Source organism: Salvelinus fontinalis, chromosome 14 (assembly GCF_029448725.1).
Source record: "Salvelinus fontinalis isolate EN_2023a chromosome 14, ASM2944872v1, whole genome shotgun sequence".
Lineage (NCBI taxonomy): Eukaryota > Metazoa > Chordata > Actinopteri > Salmoniformes > Salmonidae > Salvelinus > Salvelinus fontinalis.
Genome location: NC_074678.1, coordinates 27,348,061 through 27,366,798, shown reverse-complemented (window position 1 = coordinate 27,366,798; position 18,738 = coordinate 27,348,061). Strand labels below are relative to the sequence as shown.

The window sequence follows — 18,738 nt, the reverse complement described above, 5'->3', positions numbered from 1 at the left end:
ATTTTGTATTTTCAGACAGGATGTTGCACACCCTTGGCTGTACACAGTGTGCAACATCCTAAATTGTCTGGAAATCTGAAAATGGTGGTGGAAAAAGGTGTTTCATAAAGAAAGTACTCATACTTTCCCATTTTTTCCCACCTTCTCGCAATTAAAGCTAGTTAAGGAGGAAAATTATGCCTTTGCAGCCTGAATGGAGGATGCACATCAAGTATTACCGGGAATGCACAATAAGCCTAGGCGTTTGTGCAAATCTAGCGCCCATGCACTATTGGCTGCCTAGGCTACTGATTCCCAAGTTATCTCATGACTGTCAACAGGACAGCACTGTTTAAGATATCACGGACATTAAGTTGCTCTATTATATCCGTGTAGTTATACCAACTGAATTACTACAGTCACAACATTGTACTATGTTCTGTGTTACCACGTTAGTACAATGTTGTTATTAGTGTAATTACAGCATTTCTACACGTTTAAGAGCAACTCAATGTATACTGAACAAAAATATAAACTCAACATGCAACAATTTCAACGATTTTACTGAGTTACAGTTCATATAAGGAAATCATTCAATTGAAATACATTCATTAGGCTCTAATCTATGGCTTTCACATGACTGGGAATACAGATATGCATCTGTTGGTCACAGATACCTTAAAAAAAGGTAGATGCGTGGATCCAAAAAACAGTCAGTATCTGGTGTGACCACCATTTACCTCATGCAGCACATCTCCTTCACATAGAGTTGTTCAGGCTGTTGATTGTGGCCTGTGGAATGTTGTCCCACTCCTCTTCAATGGCTGTTCAAAGTTGCTGGATATTGGTGGGAACTGGGACATGCTGTCATACATATCGACCCAGAGCATCTCAAACATGCTCAATGGGTGACATGTCTGAGTATGCAGGCCATGGAAGAACTGAGACATTTTCAGCTTCCAAGAATTACAGATCCTTGCGACATGGGGCCGTGCATTATCATACTGAAACATGGGGTGATGGCGGTGGATGAATGGCACGGCAATGGGCCTCAGGATCTCATCACGGTATCTCTTTGCCATTGTTAAAATGCAATTGTGTTCATTGTCCGTAGCTTTGCCTGCCCATACCACAACCCCACCACTACAATGGGGCACTTTATTCACAACATTGACATCAGCAAACCGAGCACCCAGACAATGCCATGAACTTGGTCTGCGGTTTTGAGGCCGATTGGACATACTGCAAAATTTTCTAAAATGATGTTGCAGGCAGTTTATGGTAAGAAATGAACATGACATTCACTGGCAATATCTCTGGTGGACATTCCTGCAGTCAGCGTGCCGATTGCTTGCTCCCTCAAAACTTGAGACATCTGTGGCATTGTGTTGTGTAAAAAAACTGCACATTTTAGAGGGGCCTTTAATTGTTCCCAGCACAAGGTGAACATGTGTAACGATCATGCTGTTTAGTCAGCTTCTTGATATGCCACACCTGTCAGGTGGATGGAATATCTTGGCAGAGGAGAAATGCTCATTAACAGAGATGTAAAAAAATGTGTGCCAAAAAGTTGAGAGAAATAAGCTTTTATTGCCAATGGAAAATGTCTGCAATCTTTTATTTCAGCTCATGAAACATGGGACCAATACTTTCCATGTTGCGTTTATAATTTTGTTCAGTATAAATTGAGATTCTTATTTTGTGACCATGGCTACACAATAGAATCACAACTGAAACTCCCTTTGAAGAGTAGAAATCTATTAAACCTAACCTTCTCTGACTTCTCTGCCCTATTATTTTAACATTAATAGGGTACAACTTCAACGGTTGTTTGTACCCTCTATCTTTCTCTACATGGAAAGGCTGTCCGTGTTGCTGAAAATATCCTTTAGGTGAAATCATTTCTAGTGGCAGTCCCACAATGCTTGTAGCAAACAGAACAATAGTCTTAGCATTCTCCATATGCCTCAAGTAGCCTATCAATTGTGAAGTGCTTGCAGAACAATGGCTCTATATGGTGGCTAAATCCAATCCAGGGTTTAAATAATTATCCCTCTCAGGTGGTATATGCTCATATGCACTGGTGATCATTCTGTACTACAAAATAAATAACATTCATGCAAATAAAATGCAGTCAAAAAGTACCTGTGAATGTGATGCAACAGCAGTAAATTCAGGGAAGTGATTCATTCTGGGAATAATAGCTACTTCAGGAATGCCCACACATAGATATACAACACAATAGGTAACCTATAATGGGCTAGAGTAAAATCGTGACTTGAAAAGAGGAAGTTAAGTTGCAGACAAACGGAAACAAATATTCCTTGTCTCTTTAAAAAATATTTAGCAGCTTTATTGAAGTTCTTTCCACGGCCACTAGGTGTATCTCTGTTCCATTTTTCGATCAGCGCATCCTCTCTCCAACAGGGATGAGAAGAGACCTCGGCATTTTATCAAGCAGGTGCAACTAGAATCGTGAGGAGCAGATAAAAAATATTTCAGTTCTTTAGTTTTCATGTTGTTAAGACAAGGAGGGTTGCGCAAGACCCAGAGCAAATGGTCGTCTCTGATGAAGGAAAACATTTTGGATTAAATACACTTATTCCGGCTGAGGGGGACCCTTTAGTTTGTCTTTATTCTACGAAATTGGACCGAATTACGACGAAGTATGAAAAAGCAAGTTTAATACCTTTGAAGTGAAAAGTCCTATTTTTTCTGGCAAGGTTTGTGTCCCTGATTTTAAAGAGCAATGCACTCTGAAATAACGGGACATGGCACTAAGGAAAATTGTCTGAGGTGACGACGAGTGGTGGAGATCAAGCCTTATGGTAAATATACATATACGCAAATATGACTGTTTAAACATGTTATTCGGTCCCAGCTTTTGTGTACTTTTATCAAATGGGGATTTTAAATGCGAGCCTTTGTGTCGAGGTCAATTGTAATAAATTGGGAAGGAGGTGATAAACAAGTTCTAGACTGCATACATGTATTTAATTTCATGCATAATGTCTATATTGCATAGCCTATATCATTATCCTAGAGTTATGACGAATTTCATTTGGGGATGATGTAATTGTGGCTACATTAAACGATGGAGCATATGTTGCTATAGATGCTTGACAATATGCTCCTGTTCAGCTCTCTGGTGAAATCTCTCTGTTGGAAGCTCACACACTCATGTGCCTGTATGTTGAATATGAAAATGTGATTAATCTACTTTCATAAGGGTCAGTTGTGCTGATGCCAGTTGCACAGGTGCTTAGGTCCAAAATCCACTGTCCATTTTAACACCAGCTGCAGTCCTGTGAAGAGACCTAACCCTATTCAGTGAAATAAAGATAGAACACCATCCTCACTTGATGAAGGAAAATCAATTTCCACCCTTAATTGAAATTAATCAGCCAAATGACTTGATATTAATTGACCCATAATTAAGGATATATACCTCACGTTGAGTCGGGAATGTCTTAGCCTTCATTAATTAATGTCAATGGGTGTTCAGAGATGACTGAGTAGACAATTAAAACACTCAGCTGGTGGCTAAACATTTTATGCTATGAAGAACTGAATGTATTATACAGTAAATCGAGTAGGCAACGTTTGATGGGAAAGTTCAACACTATTGGCTATAGGCACCGGGCACCAGAAAACTGGATAAATGCGGTATTTATGTGCGCTCAATTCATAGCCTACAGACAGGACTTGCTATTCATGGCAGTAAAAGACTGGATTAGTTTATTTGGCTTTGGCAAATAGTCGTTAATGATGTTATCTACAATATGGATGTTTGAGGCATGTTTGATATGGGGGATAAACTCACCAGTTATCATTATGTGATCTTCAAGCTATTGGTCATTGACTTACATCGATTGCTATATGCATAAGTGGGCATTTTTCAGATAGGCTCCTATACCCTATACAGTGCGCTCTGGCGTGGCGCCGTTAATTACAGTTTTATTGACATGAACACTGCATGTTGTAACGTTTTAGCCACATTGGATTTTGCTCCTGTAAAAGCTCATAAAATGAGGTCGTAGGTAGGCCTACCCAATCAAATCGTACACAATATTAGAGTCAAGGACACAGTTGAATGTGATTTGAAATAGAGAGCCATATGATTAGTTGCTCTCAAGCATTTCGCTACTCTCGCATCACCATCTGCTAACCGTGTGTATGTGACCAATACCATTTGATATTGTAACGCAAGCACACAAAATGATCAATTAGGTCTACTGATTTGTGAGAGCAACGAGTAAAATATTACCTTTTTCCGTAGCCATTTAAGTTAACATCTTTAACATTGAAAGTAACATTCAAAATTGTTCATATACATGTTAATTTAAATGGCTAGCTAAATAAAGATATGATTTTTACTCACTCAACTCAACTAAAATGTATGGTAGGAGCCAAATTGATTTGAATCAATGGGATACAATGTTGCTAATGCTTAGGCTACTGTTATTTTTTTAAACATTTATTTATGTATTTATATTTTTTAACATCTGTGTCATCAGTAGTTCATACCCCCCAAAGTCTCAAACCATTGATCTATTGTCAAGCCAGTAGCCTGAAAGGTTAGAGCTTCTTACAATAATCTCCCTTCTATCCTTTAGCCCCTGGCAGCCTCTAACTCAGCTACCCACTCTGTACATGGGAGGGAGCTAGTTCATAAATAATGGAAGTGTTGACTGCGTGCCTGTTGTTTCAGGTGCGTAACTTTACAATTATGTGACCGATTTAGTGAACTCACCCTCATAATGTTGGTTCGGACATTTTTGGAACACTTTCTTTTTCAGTGCATTATGCACAGTGCCTACAGTAGTGCTAAATCAACAGCCTATGACAAATGAGCATTGATGGCATATTCTATTGTTCAAGTACAGAAAGTCAATTCTAGGTTTCATAATGCATTATTCATCTAATTTCCCTTGTTACAAGTATTGCAAAAAAAAGTCTGATCGCCAAATTGTCATTGGAATAATACTCTTTTCATTACAGTATTGGCAGAGAGCCTCCAACTGTCGCATGTCTTTGTACATAACATTCTCTGTCTGGGCATTTATATAGCAAGATGACCTTCACCAGTTTTTCTTTCTATACTACTATTTTAGATTAATTGTTTTTAAAAAAAAGCTAAATATTTTCCCTTTACAGCTTGCATGGACAGTATTGGCACGTGATCACAGTCAGACAGTGTGACTTTTAGTTTCAGATAATAATTCCACAAGCTAATAGACATGTGGGAAGCACACCTGCTTTTGCTATGGGATGGAGAATATGGAAGATATCTGCTACCCTTTCCTCCTTAGATGATTGCTGTGGAGTTTTCTGTTACAAGTTCTGACATGGTGTTGTTTAATTTGGGGCCATTTTGGAACTGTCTGCATTCTTCGCAAATGTTCTAGCATGGGCTCCACATGGCCCCTCTAAAGAAGGCTTTGTGAGTATCCTGTGTCATGGATGGTGTTTGGGATTTGCCATGGTAGGTGGTTTTGCATGTAAACTAGCCATTTGCTGGTTATTTAGCCCTACAGTCTTTCTTCAACTCAAGTGGACTGATCACCGATGGTCTCCTCTTGTCAATATGAGGGCTGAGCTTAATGGTTATTTGCTGTGTTTTTGGTCAGTTCATTATGTCTGACTGATCTAAGGTGGGAAATGGGTGCAGCGAGAGCATCAGCTCTGACAGGGAGCACAGCAGGCTCTGGGAAATGGGGCATTAATCAGGTCGGAAGTGTGTGTGTGTGTGTGTACCCAATGGAGGGACGCTGGAGCACCCAATCTAATGAGTGGACAGAGGCACAGAGCTCTCCTGTGGGACCTGACCAACCCTCTGGTCTGATGACTCAGGTTCTCACCTGAGGGCATCCAGTCCTTTTACACTTCTTTTGTCCATTTCCTGAAGAAAACCAAAACACATAAAGTGAAGCACAGTATGTGCCAGGGACTCAAAGTGCAAGACAAAGCTAAACAGCCTTAATGGACTTTTATCTCTGTGTCCCTGTGAGGAGTGAAGTTTTTGCTTGCTGCTCGCTTCCTCTCATCTGTACTCCACTTCTCACCTATCCACAGCTGCTGGAGTGAAAGGACGACTCAGCCAATCGATCAGAGTCCTGTAGCTCTAAAGGTGAGAGAGAGCTGGGCCACAGCAGCACTCTCACACTTTCCAATTCAGTAGGCTCTGTGTTTTTACAAGAACACCTGTCCTTCCACTCAGGGGGGTGGCTTTTAAAGCCAGATCAGAGCAAAAAATATTGGATTCATATAGAGAATTAACACCACAAATGCTCCACTAAAGTTTTGACTCATTTATGTCTCTTAAAGAAAGTTTTGCCCTCTATTTGTGCCCATTAAGAAACCAAACCCAAGTTTGAGTCCCACCAGGGGAAACTAGCTGAGTGTAGGTTCTGTGTTTACTCTCTCCAGCTCACAGGCTTGGCCCTTGAGGGCATCCCAGTCCCTTATGAGCTCTGCAGTAACTAACTGACTAATTATTGCTTTGATGTAAACCAATTTTAGGGGGCCCCCTGGATCCTAGGGGTGGGCTAAAGTGGAGCCGTAAGACCTGTCTGCCCCAGGAGAGCTGGGCTGGGGAGAGCCCGCCACATTTGTATTAGTGGAAAATATTATCTAATAGTGGAGTTGATAATTTTCCAAGTATGATAATGACTTTCCCACGCATCCTCCTGACCAGGCCTGTTCCCTATGCCCTGAAGTGAGAGAGTGGGAGGTAGTGTTTCTCACGGAGCACAGGGACTCTCGGAGAGAAGGCAGGAAGCTTTTCCATTTTTCACGCCAACCTAGTGCTTTAGCTGACCCCTGGCAAGAAGGCACGAAGATGGCAGCCAGGTGAACCAAGTGGAGGGAAAAAAACAGATGCCCTCCCACACAACCATCCAGCCATGCTGCATAAATGTAGTCAAATTATGAAAACATGTTTTCTAAATACAGGCTCTAACAAGGGCTGTGATCAGCTGATCACTGCCTCTACCACCTCTACCACCTCTACTCGCTACCTGTCCCTGTCTTTATCCATTGATTGTGTTATCAATTTTTATTCAACTTGTATTCCCTTTTCTTGCATTGTTTTGTTTGGCAGTTCTTGCTTCATTTTGTTCAGTGTCTTGACACCCACGTGAAATGCAGTTAAATATAAACTTGATTTGAGAGAATTGACCCGATTTGCTAAGTAGAAGCACCAATGAAGCTGTCCAGTTATGATGCTGTTTATCATCTTGGTAAACAGTGTAATGTGGGGATGTGAGACCAGAGGAGGAGGCTTTCTTAAGGGGGCTAATTAAGGATAAGGGGGTAAAGTAAGGAGTAGTGTAGGGAGTAGTGTAGGCTATGGTGTGCAGTGTGATGCAGGACTTCACCAGAGCTGCTGCAGACGCTGTGAGTAGAGCAGGCTGAATAATGCGCAGCCACGTCACCCCTGTCGTCATGCACTTCAATGCTCCGCCACGAGCTGCAGGCGTATGCTGGGCACCATACGCCGTGTGTTTCTCTGTGTGTGTGTGTGTATATGTGTGCAGTTTGTGTGCAGTGTGTGTGTGCAGTGTGAAGCGCTCACGGCTTGCCATTACAGTTTTAACTCCTCCATGTTCCCAGTACTCCAGAGCACTGAGGGGCCATCAGAGTTGATGTGACATGACAGCACACGAAAACCTGCTACAGTCAGAGGGACTTAAGCAGTAATTGAGTAAATCATGGAATTTGTTAAGTGTCATTAGCCATAATTAAGATGGTAGTAATGATGGAAAACCAAAATGGTGGATACTACTACTTGTATTAGTGATTCTACTACTACCGCTGCTACCAAATGTAATTGATGATATTATTGGTATCAGCGCTCTATCATTTTTTATTAGTAGCACACATAGTGGTGGTGGTCATTTGTCATATGATCATTATTGTTTCTTAATCATAATTTCCTTATGGATTTACTATAGATTGTAGATTTCTTCTTATTAATGCATGGATGCTGGATTTATTCATCAGTCTTTATTAATAACCCCAGCCCTGGGATTTCCCCCAGTTTGGAGACAGGCCTCAGTGGAGCTGCTGCAGTCAAGTCTAGTTACTCACTTCCTCACAATGTGACTGACTTGTTTTACTAAAGGATGGTGATACAATGGGCATTGTCACAAACGGTGCTCAATTTGTTATGAGCACAGAGGAGGCTTCTGACTCCTGTTCTTAATTCACAGCGACATCTCACTGTCACACCGCAAATCCCCAAATCACACTCTGGCCATGGCGGACCTGCTGGCTAAGCATATCCACTGAAATAGTCATAAGCAGTCGTCTATAAATTCCCCAAAAGCCTTTATTGGAGGTGAAATTAGATCATTAAGGTCAGTGGGAGCTCGCATGGATGTAAACCACACAGTGATGGAAGGTTTAGTCTGTTGACTGACTGCCACCATAACTCTGCTTTGTGCCTCTATGTTCTCTATGCTTTACAGCTTGGGCTCAAATAATAGGCTGTTTGTTTTCCAGAGTACACCTCTATATAATCGGGGACCTTCCAGTGGCTCCTATGGGGAAAAATGTGCTGAACCTCATTAAATGCTGTTCATCTACCATCGTCTCTCAGTCTATGTACTGTATAGCCATGCCTTTTCTGTGGTATTTTGCCACTCCGTATACCCATCAGTTTATTAATAGGGTAATAAATCAAGTGGTGATGACGTATTGTGATGCATCAGGTATAGATTGTCTATAATTGAACAATTACATATTTTTGACATAACATACAGTCATAACATTGCATCCCATTTCTAAGCTTCCCATTTCAGCATTGACACTTGGCTGTAGTGTCCCTGAGCAGGTTAGTGATTCGACTCACACTGGGACAAGTTCCTGCACTGGATCTGCAGATGAATGCTTCTCCATGTACTCTGGGAACCAACAACATACTAACAACATGGGAAAAAACGTGGAAAAACAGGGTGATACATGAGTTACTCCACATGCTAAATAAATGGCAAGGTTGATTTCATAGATCACCTCTTTTTGCTTGATCCGCTGAGCTTATTATGGTGGGGTTCTTAAGCGGGGATTTTCAAAGGATTTGTTAAGTGGATATCTTGGCCACGTGTGAAATTTGTTCACAACACCTAGAAGGGTTTAATCACACACAGAAAGTATGGAAATTGGAGGCAAAAGTGGCAACCATTTTCTGTCCCCGTTTAGGGAAAGTGAGGAAAATGGAATGAGAAATAATTTTCTAGAAGGAAAACATGAGCATATAGTGCAGTATTTAATTGATTTCCCTTTTGATTCAAATTACATCAGGGTGACACTATTGTTATGCTGCAGGTATTACATAGATATTACAGAGTGTTAAGGTAGCTACCATAGGTTTGTGACCCAGTGTTGCTGGGATGTGCATTACAGTACATTACCACCCCAGAGAGATTTAGCTTTGGGAGAGACCTCAATAAACTCCTCTCACCATAGGCCTGTTTGAGTTAGATTGTCATAAGGATTAAAGGACACAATCTGATCTCATCCTCTGTGCACACACTCATTTACTTCATCTCCCTCACACAGTGCAGCACAACAATGGTACCAAATCCTGCCCTGCGCCAACCAGCCAGCTATCATCACTCCAGCCAAACCTCGCCCCTCCTGGATTCTGAAAAAAGATTAGAGCCAAAGCCTTGGTTTTTATTTGCCTGTCTGCAGTCTAAATATTTGTCTGGTGTGTCAGAGATGACAAAGGCTTGCGGCGAGGTCTATGTGCAGTTTTTCTTAGTCTCCCCATTGTAAAAACCTCACAGTAGTTTTATATCCTCATTAACAATACAGTACACAATCAATGCCAGAGGTTTTCATTTCGTTCCTCTGTTTATCTGTTTGCCTAATTATTCCAGGGCGCAGACTGCTTGCTATGCATTTGTTTGGATGCATATCATTTGTACGCCTTTGTCGATAGATGCGATTTGTTTTGAAATATGGTTTTGTTGCAAGGGTTGACGTGAGAGTGGTACCAGTAATGAATGTGTTTGGCAATATACGAAGAAATAAGTGATTGCAAATATTACCATTGGGTACACCTGGACATCTCATCTGCTGTGTCTGGGATGGTTAAAAACTATCAGACCACTGCAAAACTCCTCCAACCCAGAGCATTTCATTTACATTTACTATGGGAGATATACAGCTCTGTTCCAACCCTGTATTCTTGTATATTCACACACACATAAGTGTACTTAGGTCTACAGGAAGACCAATAAACTGACAGATCTGCTTGACCAACCTAAGTGTTTCTTTCAACATGCTCACAGCTACAGGGTATTTTTAGTACTGCTGTCTAAAAATGTCCAACCTTAGGGTGTGCTTAATGTCTTGGGGTTGTGGGTTGTTAGGATCACTTCATCTCCCCATGGTGTCAACCTACTTCACCACTGGGCCACTCATTTTAAAGTCACTTACTACAGTACATGCAGAGGCATCATGCCCATAGGGGGAGCAGGAACACTTGACTCCTCAGATTTGTCCTGTTTAAAATATATATAGATACATCTTTTTTGTATACATTTTGTTGTTGTTGTTGTTTCTCTGTAATACTACTAGCCATCTAGAAATGTTCTGAAGTTGCCTTTAGCTAGCCCAGTTATGTTCCCAATCTTCAAATCTCATAACTAGCCATTTCAGCCTAGCAATCAAATTAGAGTAGCTAGTTTGTCTAACTATCTTAGCTGCCATTCCTGCTGGCAAGGTTGGTAGACTTTAGAAAAGCAAGCAATAACTAAATGTACTGAATAAAACTACAGTACATACAAATATAAAGTACATTTCTTTACCCAGATTATAGCATTATAGATACCGAGCAGCATATTCCAGTCAGGAAGATACAGACAGCTCAAGAGGTATGCTTAGATATGCAGAAAAATATACTTTTTTTTTTTACATTGAATTAAGCGTAATGATTATGACTCTAGATTGCAGGAAACGTGTTTGAAAAATGCTAAATTCTTCAACCTCTTTGACTCTATGTGTGGCGGACCCAGTACAGTAATATTGAGGACAGGCATCCCATATTGGGAGGACATAAACCCATTTTGTGTTTCGCTGGGAGATCTGGCGCTGTTTTCATGTGCTGGTCTAAATGAATGGCTGATCTGAATCTGCCTGTAACTGATTCCCTTGGAGAGAGAGAGCGAGTCGCTTCTAGTTACAAACTAACCTCCCATTCCTCATTAAGACTTGTTTTCTAAAGACGGGTTGGTTGTTTAGCAACAAAACCGATGTGTGCGCAACTATGGGGCAATACACAAAGGGTTGGCTTAGATCGTGGACAACATGTAAACTATATTTCATCTCCAATGTTTATTGAAAACATAAATACATTTGCACAATGATTTGTTTGTTAGCTAGCGAATTTTAGACATATTAGCATAGAATTGTCATCCCAGCTAGCAATGAGGAATTGGCCCTCTTCCGGGGGGCGGAACTGATTGAATCGGCCCGGAATCGGGTGTCGGACTCGGCCCGGAATCAAAATGAGTGACTGCCCAGAATCGGCCCAAGTACATCGGGCCTTTTCTGGCTACCGGAATTCAGCCGACTTTGCCGGCATTTTACCAGAATCCCTCCAGAAGTGGACCGATGCAAATTGAAATAAATGTATACAAAATTACCCAATTTAGTAATTTTAGATATGACTATTATACATTTTATACATACAAATTATACCCATCCATAAAAAAAAACATTTTGTGTCAGAGGGAAATACCATACACCTGGTGACTTTGTCAGTGTGCATGCGCTTGGCCCGCCACAGCACGATGGGACAAGGACATCCCGGCCAGCCAAACGCTCCCCTAACTCGGGCGACGCTGGGTCAATTGTGTGTCGCCTCATGGGTCTCCCGGTCGCGGCCGGCACGCGCCAGCTCGGGTCTCGAACCAGCATCTGTAGCAATGCAGTTTGCACTGCGACGCAGTGTCTTAGACCGCTGCACCACTTGGGAGGCTCCAGCCACAAAGTTTTTAATGCTTATCAATTGCGTTGCACAAAGTATCAAAACACTAAAATACTACACAGGACTCTTAAAGAATTTAATTTAAATGTTAATTCTATTTTTTGATCACAGAAACAATGAGAAAATATGGAAAAAATAAATTATGAAATGTTAATTATATAAAGCAGCCCGTGTAGTCATCTGCCAGAGAGTAGCCCAGAGCCCCAAGTAATACATTTGGGACAGATAAATGTCACTGGAATCAGCCCAAGCCCCAAATAATTCATTTGGGCCACTGGAATCGGCCCGAGCTCAATCCCCGCATCCTAGCCATAAGTAATACTGCTGAAGGCAGCACAGACTCGGGCCACATGACTCTTAGCCGAGTGCCCCGACTCTCAGCCGAATCGGCCCAGATCCTCTGTGCTAGCTGGGATCAGTCACAACACCTCAAAACAAGACGTGGTATTATGAACAAGATGAAACTAGATAAAAACGAGCCCCCTACGATTCCCCACATGGCAGCTTCTTGTCATTGTTACTAGCTATCTGGCCATCCAGAATCACAACAACACACAAACTTCTGCCTCATTAAATCATGCGTAACGTTTTCGGGACATCAGCTAACCTGTCTATAGAGGATGATCCAAATATAGCTTTCAAATATTTGTTTTATGTACCGTACTGTATGCAAGGTTGAAAGGTTTCTCTCCTAAGATTTGGAAGTCGCCAGTTAATGTGCAAGGAGAAGCAAGTCAACATGTCGCATTACCTCAAGGCTCGGTTTGCAACTTTATTATGTTATTCTTCTGAGCATATTTCCCTAATTAACGTCAATCTCCTTGTTGAGTAAACATGTTCAGAAGGGAGCTCTAGTCATAAGAATATGGATGCTCTTAGAGAATATTTTGATCTCTTTTCCCATTTCCATGCTAACACTGTCATAACTGAAGTTTCTTTATGTCCCCCACTATGTGTCTATGACAGGTGTCACCGCATTGTAAACAAATAGGATTTCCTTCTCTCTATGAACATGATCTTCTTAATTCTCCCTCCCTGGTCTGGAAGAGGAGGAAAGATCCCTTAACTAATACCCAGTCACTCAGTCAGTCTGCTACTTGCACATGATTGATGAGGTGTCACTAGGCAGACTGTGATTCCCCTGTGCTCTGCTTGATGGCAACATAGCCAGAATGTAACAGCCAGTAAAGCCCTGCTCTGTTCATATTTCTTCTCTCCACCTCAGTACTAATTAATTATTTTTTATTTCCTGCAGGATATAGACCCACGCCTCGACTGGGGTTGATTTATCTGTGGAAGACCTGCTGCAAATGGCTGCCCTGCCTGCGTCGCCAGGATGGAAAACAGGACTGTCAATAGGATGCGGCCTGACGAATAGCAGCAAGTGAAGATGTTGCCTCCGCCAGTGTGAAATCAGTGGGGAGTACTTGCCATGCAAAGAGCCTTTGAAAGTTTTGACAGCCGCACGTTTGGGAGGCCTCATACTTTTCCTTTGATTGTACCCCTTTCTGTGGGCGGACCTAAAGTGGATTGTTGCTGCTAGCGCTGCGGTGTGGTGAGCCCTAGTTGGTGTGTGTGTGTGTATCTACTGGTGTGGCAGAGGGAGCATGCCCCTGCAGAGGCCTGGCCGTCTGAGGCTGCACCCTGCCTGGAGGGCCATGCAGCCCCGGCTAGGCGTAGGCCTTGGTTTGGGCCTGGACCTCACCTTCCTGCTATGGATACTGAGCCTAGCGCAGCAGGCCCTGGTCACGGCCTCTCAGAAACTGGACGAGACGGACCCCGTGGTCACCACCGTGTACGGCAAACTGAGGGGCGTCAAGAAGGAGCTCAACAACGAGATCCTGGGACCCGTCATTCAGTTCCAGGGGGTACCTTATGCCGCACCCCCCACGGGCGAGAGGCGCTTTCAGCCCCCGGAGCCGCCCATCTCGTGGCCGGAGGTCCGTAACGCCACGCAGTTCGGCCCGGTCTGCCCTCAGACCATCGTGGAGGGGCGTCTGCCAGACGTCATGCTGCCTGTGTGGTTCACTAACAACCTGGAGATAGTGTCTTCTTACGTACAGGACCAGAGCGAGGACTGCCTTTTCTTAAACATATATGTTCCCACTGAGGATGGTGAGTTAACAGCAGGATCAACAGGAAAAACAGACCTAAACCAACAACCCCTTTTTAAATATTTTCCTCTATGTTTTGTACTGACAAGAGTGAGAAAAGCATGACCTCTGCATGTTTACGTGCATGACACTGCTTTTATGTGTGTGAGTATGTATGTGTGTGTGCGCCTCTATGTGTGTGTGTGTGTGTGTGTGTGTGTGTGTGTGTGTGTGTGTGTGTGTGTGTGTGTGTGTGTGTGTGTGTGTGTGTGTGTGTGTGTGTGTGTGTGTGTGTGTGTGTGTGTGTCTGTCTGTTTGTGTGTGAGTGTGCGGCAGTTCATCAGTCTCCTGATCCCTTCCTCACGCACATCCTCCTGTTTACCTCAGCACGTCCATTCAGGTGAGACTGGTTCCTCCTTTCCCCTCCTCCTCCTGCTTCTCCTCCTCACTCCTCACTCCTGACTGATAGCGGGTCATCATCTGTCCATTGTGTGTAGACACAATGAATAGGGCTCATCAAGGAGGAAGCTCATGTAAATAATGATTATTGATTGATTTACTGACTGATTGATTAATGAACTAAGCCAATAAGAGCAACCCACTGGGCACATACGTCAATTCAACGCCTATTCCACATTGGTTCAACGTAATTTCATTGAAATGACGTGGAACCAACGTTGATTCAACCGGTGTGTGCCCGGTGGGAACTCTCTTTGCTACCACATTATCTCCTTCCTCAGCAGTCAGATAGTGGTGTTGCATGCTCCAACTGTCCTTAATGGAGCTCCATGTTATTTTTTAGTCTTCTATTCATTTTACAGTAAAAAGAATATCCAAGGAATGTGCCAGGAAACCGGGCAAGAAAATATGTAGACAAGGAGGTATGTATGCACTGGAATAAATAACAGAGAAAACAGAGAAGGGAGGGCCGGTGGCATGGGGCCCCAGAGAGAGGCGTCTCCCCTCCCCAGTCAGCAATCCACCGAGAGGTGAGGAGAGGAAGTGGGGCCCTCTGATTGGCTGCCAGGTCCCAGGTCAGAGAGTATCCTGTAATTGATGACGTGTGTGAGGAGTTAACTGTGGTGAGACGTCGGCCACTCTTAAATTAGATGGGCGCACGGTGAACTTGCAGAGTCTAATCTCAATTAAAAGGGATGGTATCGCTGTTCCATTGGCTTGCTCTGGCTTTATCGATCATGGCTTCATCAAGATAATGTCCTCTAGGCTCCTTCCCTCCCCACTCCTCCCTCTTTCTTTCTCTCTCCTTCCTTCTCGCCCTCTCTTCTGCTGGCTGGCAGAGTGGCAGTGCATTGTGCCTCTCAGGGCCGGTGACAGCGCCCTTGATAAGGCGTGTGGTGTTAATGCAGCCACTCTGGCAGGCAGGAGGCTGGGGGGGGGGGGCGCTCATTAAACATCCTCTCTCTGCGCCCTCTCTCCTCTCTGCTGAGCTACACACACAAGGCAGGGCAACCCCTCTCCAACCCTCCTCCCCTCCGTAAATTTGGGTTCTGGCATATCAGGCTCCGACACTGTTATAGCATTGCCAACATATTCCCAAATCATCTCAGATATTCCATCCCACTAGCAGTCCTCCAAGTCCCTTAAACATATATACCCAGAGGTAGTCACAGATATAGTATTTTGTAGACATATACAGTAGCTCCAATGTACAGTTGAAGTCAGAGGTGTACATATACCTTAGCCAAATAAATTTAACTCAGTTTTTCACAATTCCTGATATTTAATCCTAGTAAAAATTCCCTGTTTTAGGTCAGTTAAGATCACCACTTTATTTTAAGAATGTGAAATGTCAGAATAATAGTAGACAGAATTATTTATTTCAGCTTTTATTTCTTTAATCACATTCCCAGTGGGTCAGACGTTTACATACACTCAATTAGTATTTGGTAGCATTGCCTTTACATTTTTTAACTTGAGTCAAACGGTAGCCTTCCACAAGCTTCCCACAATAAGTTGGGTGAATTTTGGCCCATTCCTCTTGACAGAGCTGGTGTAACTGAATCAGGTTTGTAAGCCTCCTTGCTCGCACACGCTTTTTCAGTTCTGCCCACAAATTTTCTATAGGATTGAGGTCAGGGCTTTGTGATGGCCACTCCAATATCTTGACTTTGTTGTCCTTAAGCCATTTTGCCACAACTTTGGAAGTATGCTTGGGGTCATTGTCCATTTGGAAGACCCATTTGGAAGACCCAAGCTTTAACTTCCTGACTGATGTCTTGAGATGTTGCTTCAATATATCCACATAATTTTCCTCCCTCTAGATGCCATCTATTTTGTGAAGTGCACCAGTTCCTCCTGCAGCAAAGCATCCCCACAACATGATGCTGCCACCCCCGTGCTTCACGGTTGGGATGGTGTTCTTCGGCTTGCAAGCGTCTCCCTTTTTCCTCCAAACATAACGATGGTCATTATGGCCAAACAGCTCTATTTTTGTTTCATCAGACCAGAGGACATTTCTGCAAAAAGTACGATCTTTATCCCCATGTGCAGTTGCAAAATGTAGTCTGGCTTTTTTATGCCCGGTTTTGGAGCAGTGGCTTCTTCCTTGCAGAGCGGCCTTTCAGGTCATGGTGATATAGGACTTGTTTTACTGTGGATATATATATAATTTTGTACCTGTTTCCTCCAGCATCTGCACAAGGTTCTTTGCTGTTGTTCTGGGATTGATTTGCACTTTTCACACCAAAGTACGTTCATCTCTAGGTGACAGAACGCATCTCCTTCCTGAGCGGTATGATGGCTGCATGGTCCCATGGTGTTTATACTTGCGTACTATTGTTTGTACAGATGAACGTGGTACCTTCAGGCATTTGGAAATTGCTCCCAAGGATGAACCAGACTTGTGGAGGTCTACAATTTTTTTGTCTGAGGTCTTGGCTGATTTCTTTTGATTTACACATGATGTCAAGCAAAGAGGCACTGAGTTTGAAGGTAGGCCTTAAAATACATCCACAGGTACACCTCCAATTAACTCCAATTATGTCAATTAGCCTATCAAAAGCTTCTAAAGCCATGACATCATTTTCTGGAATTTTCCAAGTTGTATAAAGACACAGTCAACTTAGTGTATGTAAACTTGTGACCCACTGGAATTGTGATACAGTGAATTATAAGTGAAATAATCTATCTGTAAACAATTGTTGGAAAAATGACTTGTGTCATGCACAAAGTAGATGTCCTAACCGACTTGCCAAAATTATAGTTTGTTAACAAGAAATGTGTGGAGTGGTTGAAAAACTAGTTTTAATGACTCCAACCTAAGTGTATGTAAACTTCAGACTTCAACTGTATATACCCAATATACCTTTACTAACTAATCATATCATAACTTGTCCCCTCTCTCCCTGGCCTCTTTGCTTAGTCATTTGACCTCCTTTCCTGCCAGTCAGAGCCACCATGTTGACCCCCCCCCCCCACTTAACATGGAAATTAGAGTATGACAGATGTCACATGACTCTGCCCCCGCCGAGTGCAAGCCAATGAAGTGGCTGATCACACCTTTTAATGTCTCTCTTAAATGTTCACTTGATGATGACAAAACTGCAACAAATATGTTACTGTGTTTTGCTACATTGTCTATTTCCATGTGTTCTTATTGCCTAAAAAAATGACACAGCTTCCTCTAAGTTAGGGCTAGAATTTATTGATTGCAGTGCTACATGGGTAAAGCAGTGTGATGAGATGGAATGATGTTTTAGTCACCACAAGCTGCAACACACTCATATGTCTGATTAATTTTTTGGCACTGATCACACAGCATTTTGCCACTGCAATTATCTACTCACTCTATATCTCGGGTCACTGTGGAAGCACACACAATTCAGGCAATGAGTAGAGCTCAGGGACATCAGTAATGCAGTAAAGATGAAAGTTTTGTGCCTCTTTTATATGTTTGTTAGTAGGCTATTTTTCATCATTCCAGACCACATTGATAATAGGATTTCAAATGTACAGATCAGAATGTCTCAGTCACCTTGATTGTTTCAGAGGAGAGCTAACTCATCCTCTAAATCCTCTGTAATACTGCAGAGCTTTTCAGTTATGGTTTGTATCCATTCAATGTTCTGTTCCTCTTTGGGCATATGTAAAAGAGAGGCATTTTGGAGTTGAGTGTTTGGTGTAATTCAGGATGAACTGTGATAGTGTGGTCCTTCTATTCTACATCCGGGGTTCCCAAACTTTTTCACTCGGGCCGCCTTCCAGCTTTTAGTAACCCCCCCCCCCCCCCTGCGCGCGCATTCACCACGTCTATTTCTATGGGCACAAGCACTGTCTATGACACAAACTGTTCACACCCCTCTTGTTGGCGGAGAGAATTTTGCAGGTTTAAAGCTTATTTCTTGCAAATCTACACATTTTGTCATGGGGTGCCAATAAAATGTTGCATTTTTAAAGCACATTTTCTTGCAATTCTATACATTTTGCCATGTCTAATGTGTAATCATGTGATATTTGAGTGGCTAAAAAACAAAACAAAATCTATAGGTAAAAAAACTAAATAAATGTTTTTTGCTAACATGGGCTAGTTGATCTGGACATTTCTAACAAGTTATAAATAGCTCTCTAAGGTATACAATGACTAACATGACAAGAGGAACTCATGATGCACTACACAATGTGCGTTCTACTATTACAACTTTCAAGAGT

At 42.5% G+C, this 18,738-nt stretch overlaps 1 protein-coding gene across 11 annotated transcripts in view; it reads left to right on the top strand.

The window, feature by feature from the left end:
* LOC129810545 (neuroligin-1-like) overlaps positions 1-18,738 on the top strand; it is a 341,636-nt gene that overhangs the window by 45,283 nt on the left and 277,615 nt on the right. For 4 of the 11 annotated variants that reach the window (XM_055861138.1, XM_055861134.1, XM_055861132.1 and 1 more), the window contains exons 1-3: positions 2,372-2,807; positions 13,233-14,092; positions 14,892-14,951. In XM_055861138.1, coding sequence (XP_055717113.1) covers positions 13,585-14,092; positions 14,892-14,951 — 568 coding nt within the window. In that variant the 5' untranslated portion in view covers positions 2,372-2,807; positions 13,233-13,584. Of the gene's footprint in view, positions 1-2,371; positions 2,808-4,595; positions 4,691-13,232; positions 14,093-14,891; positions 14,952-18,738 lie in introns of those variants that run through there. The other 7 variants (XM_055861137.1, XM_055861136.1, XM_055861135.1 and 4 more) reach the window with 3 other exon arrangements.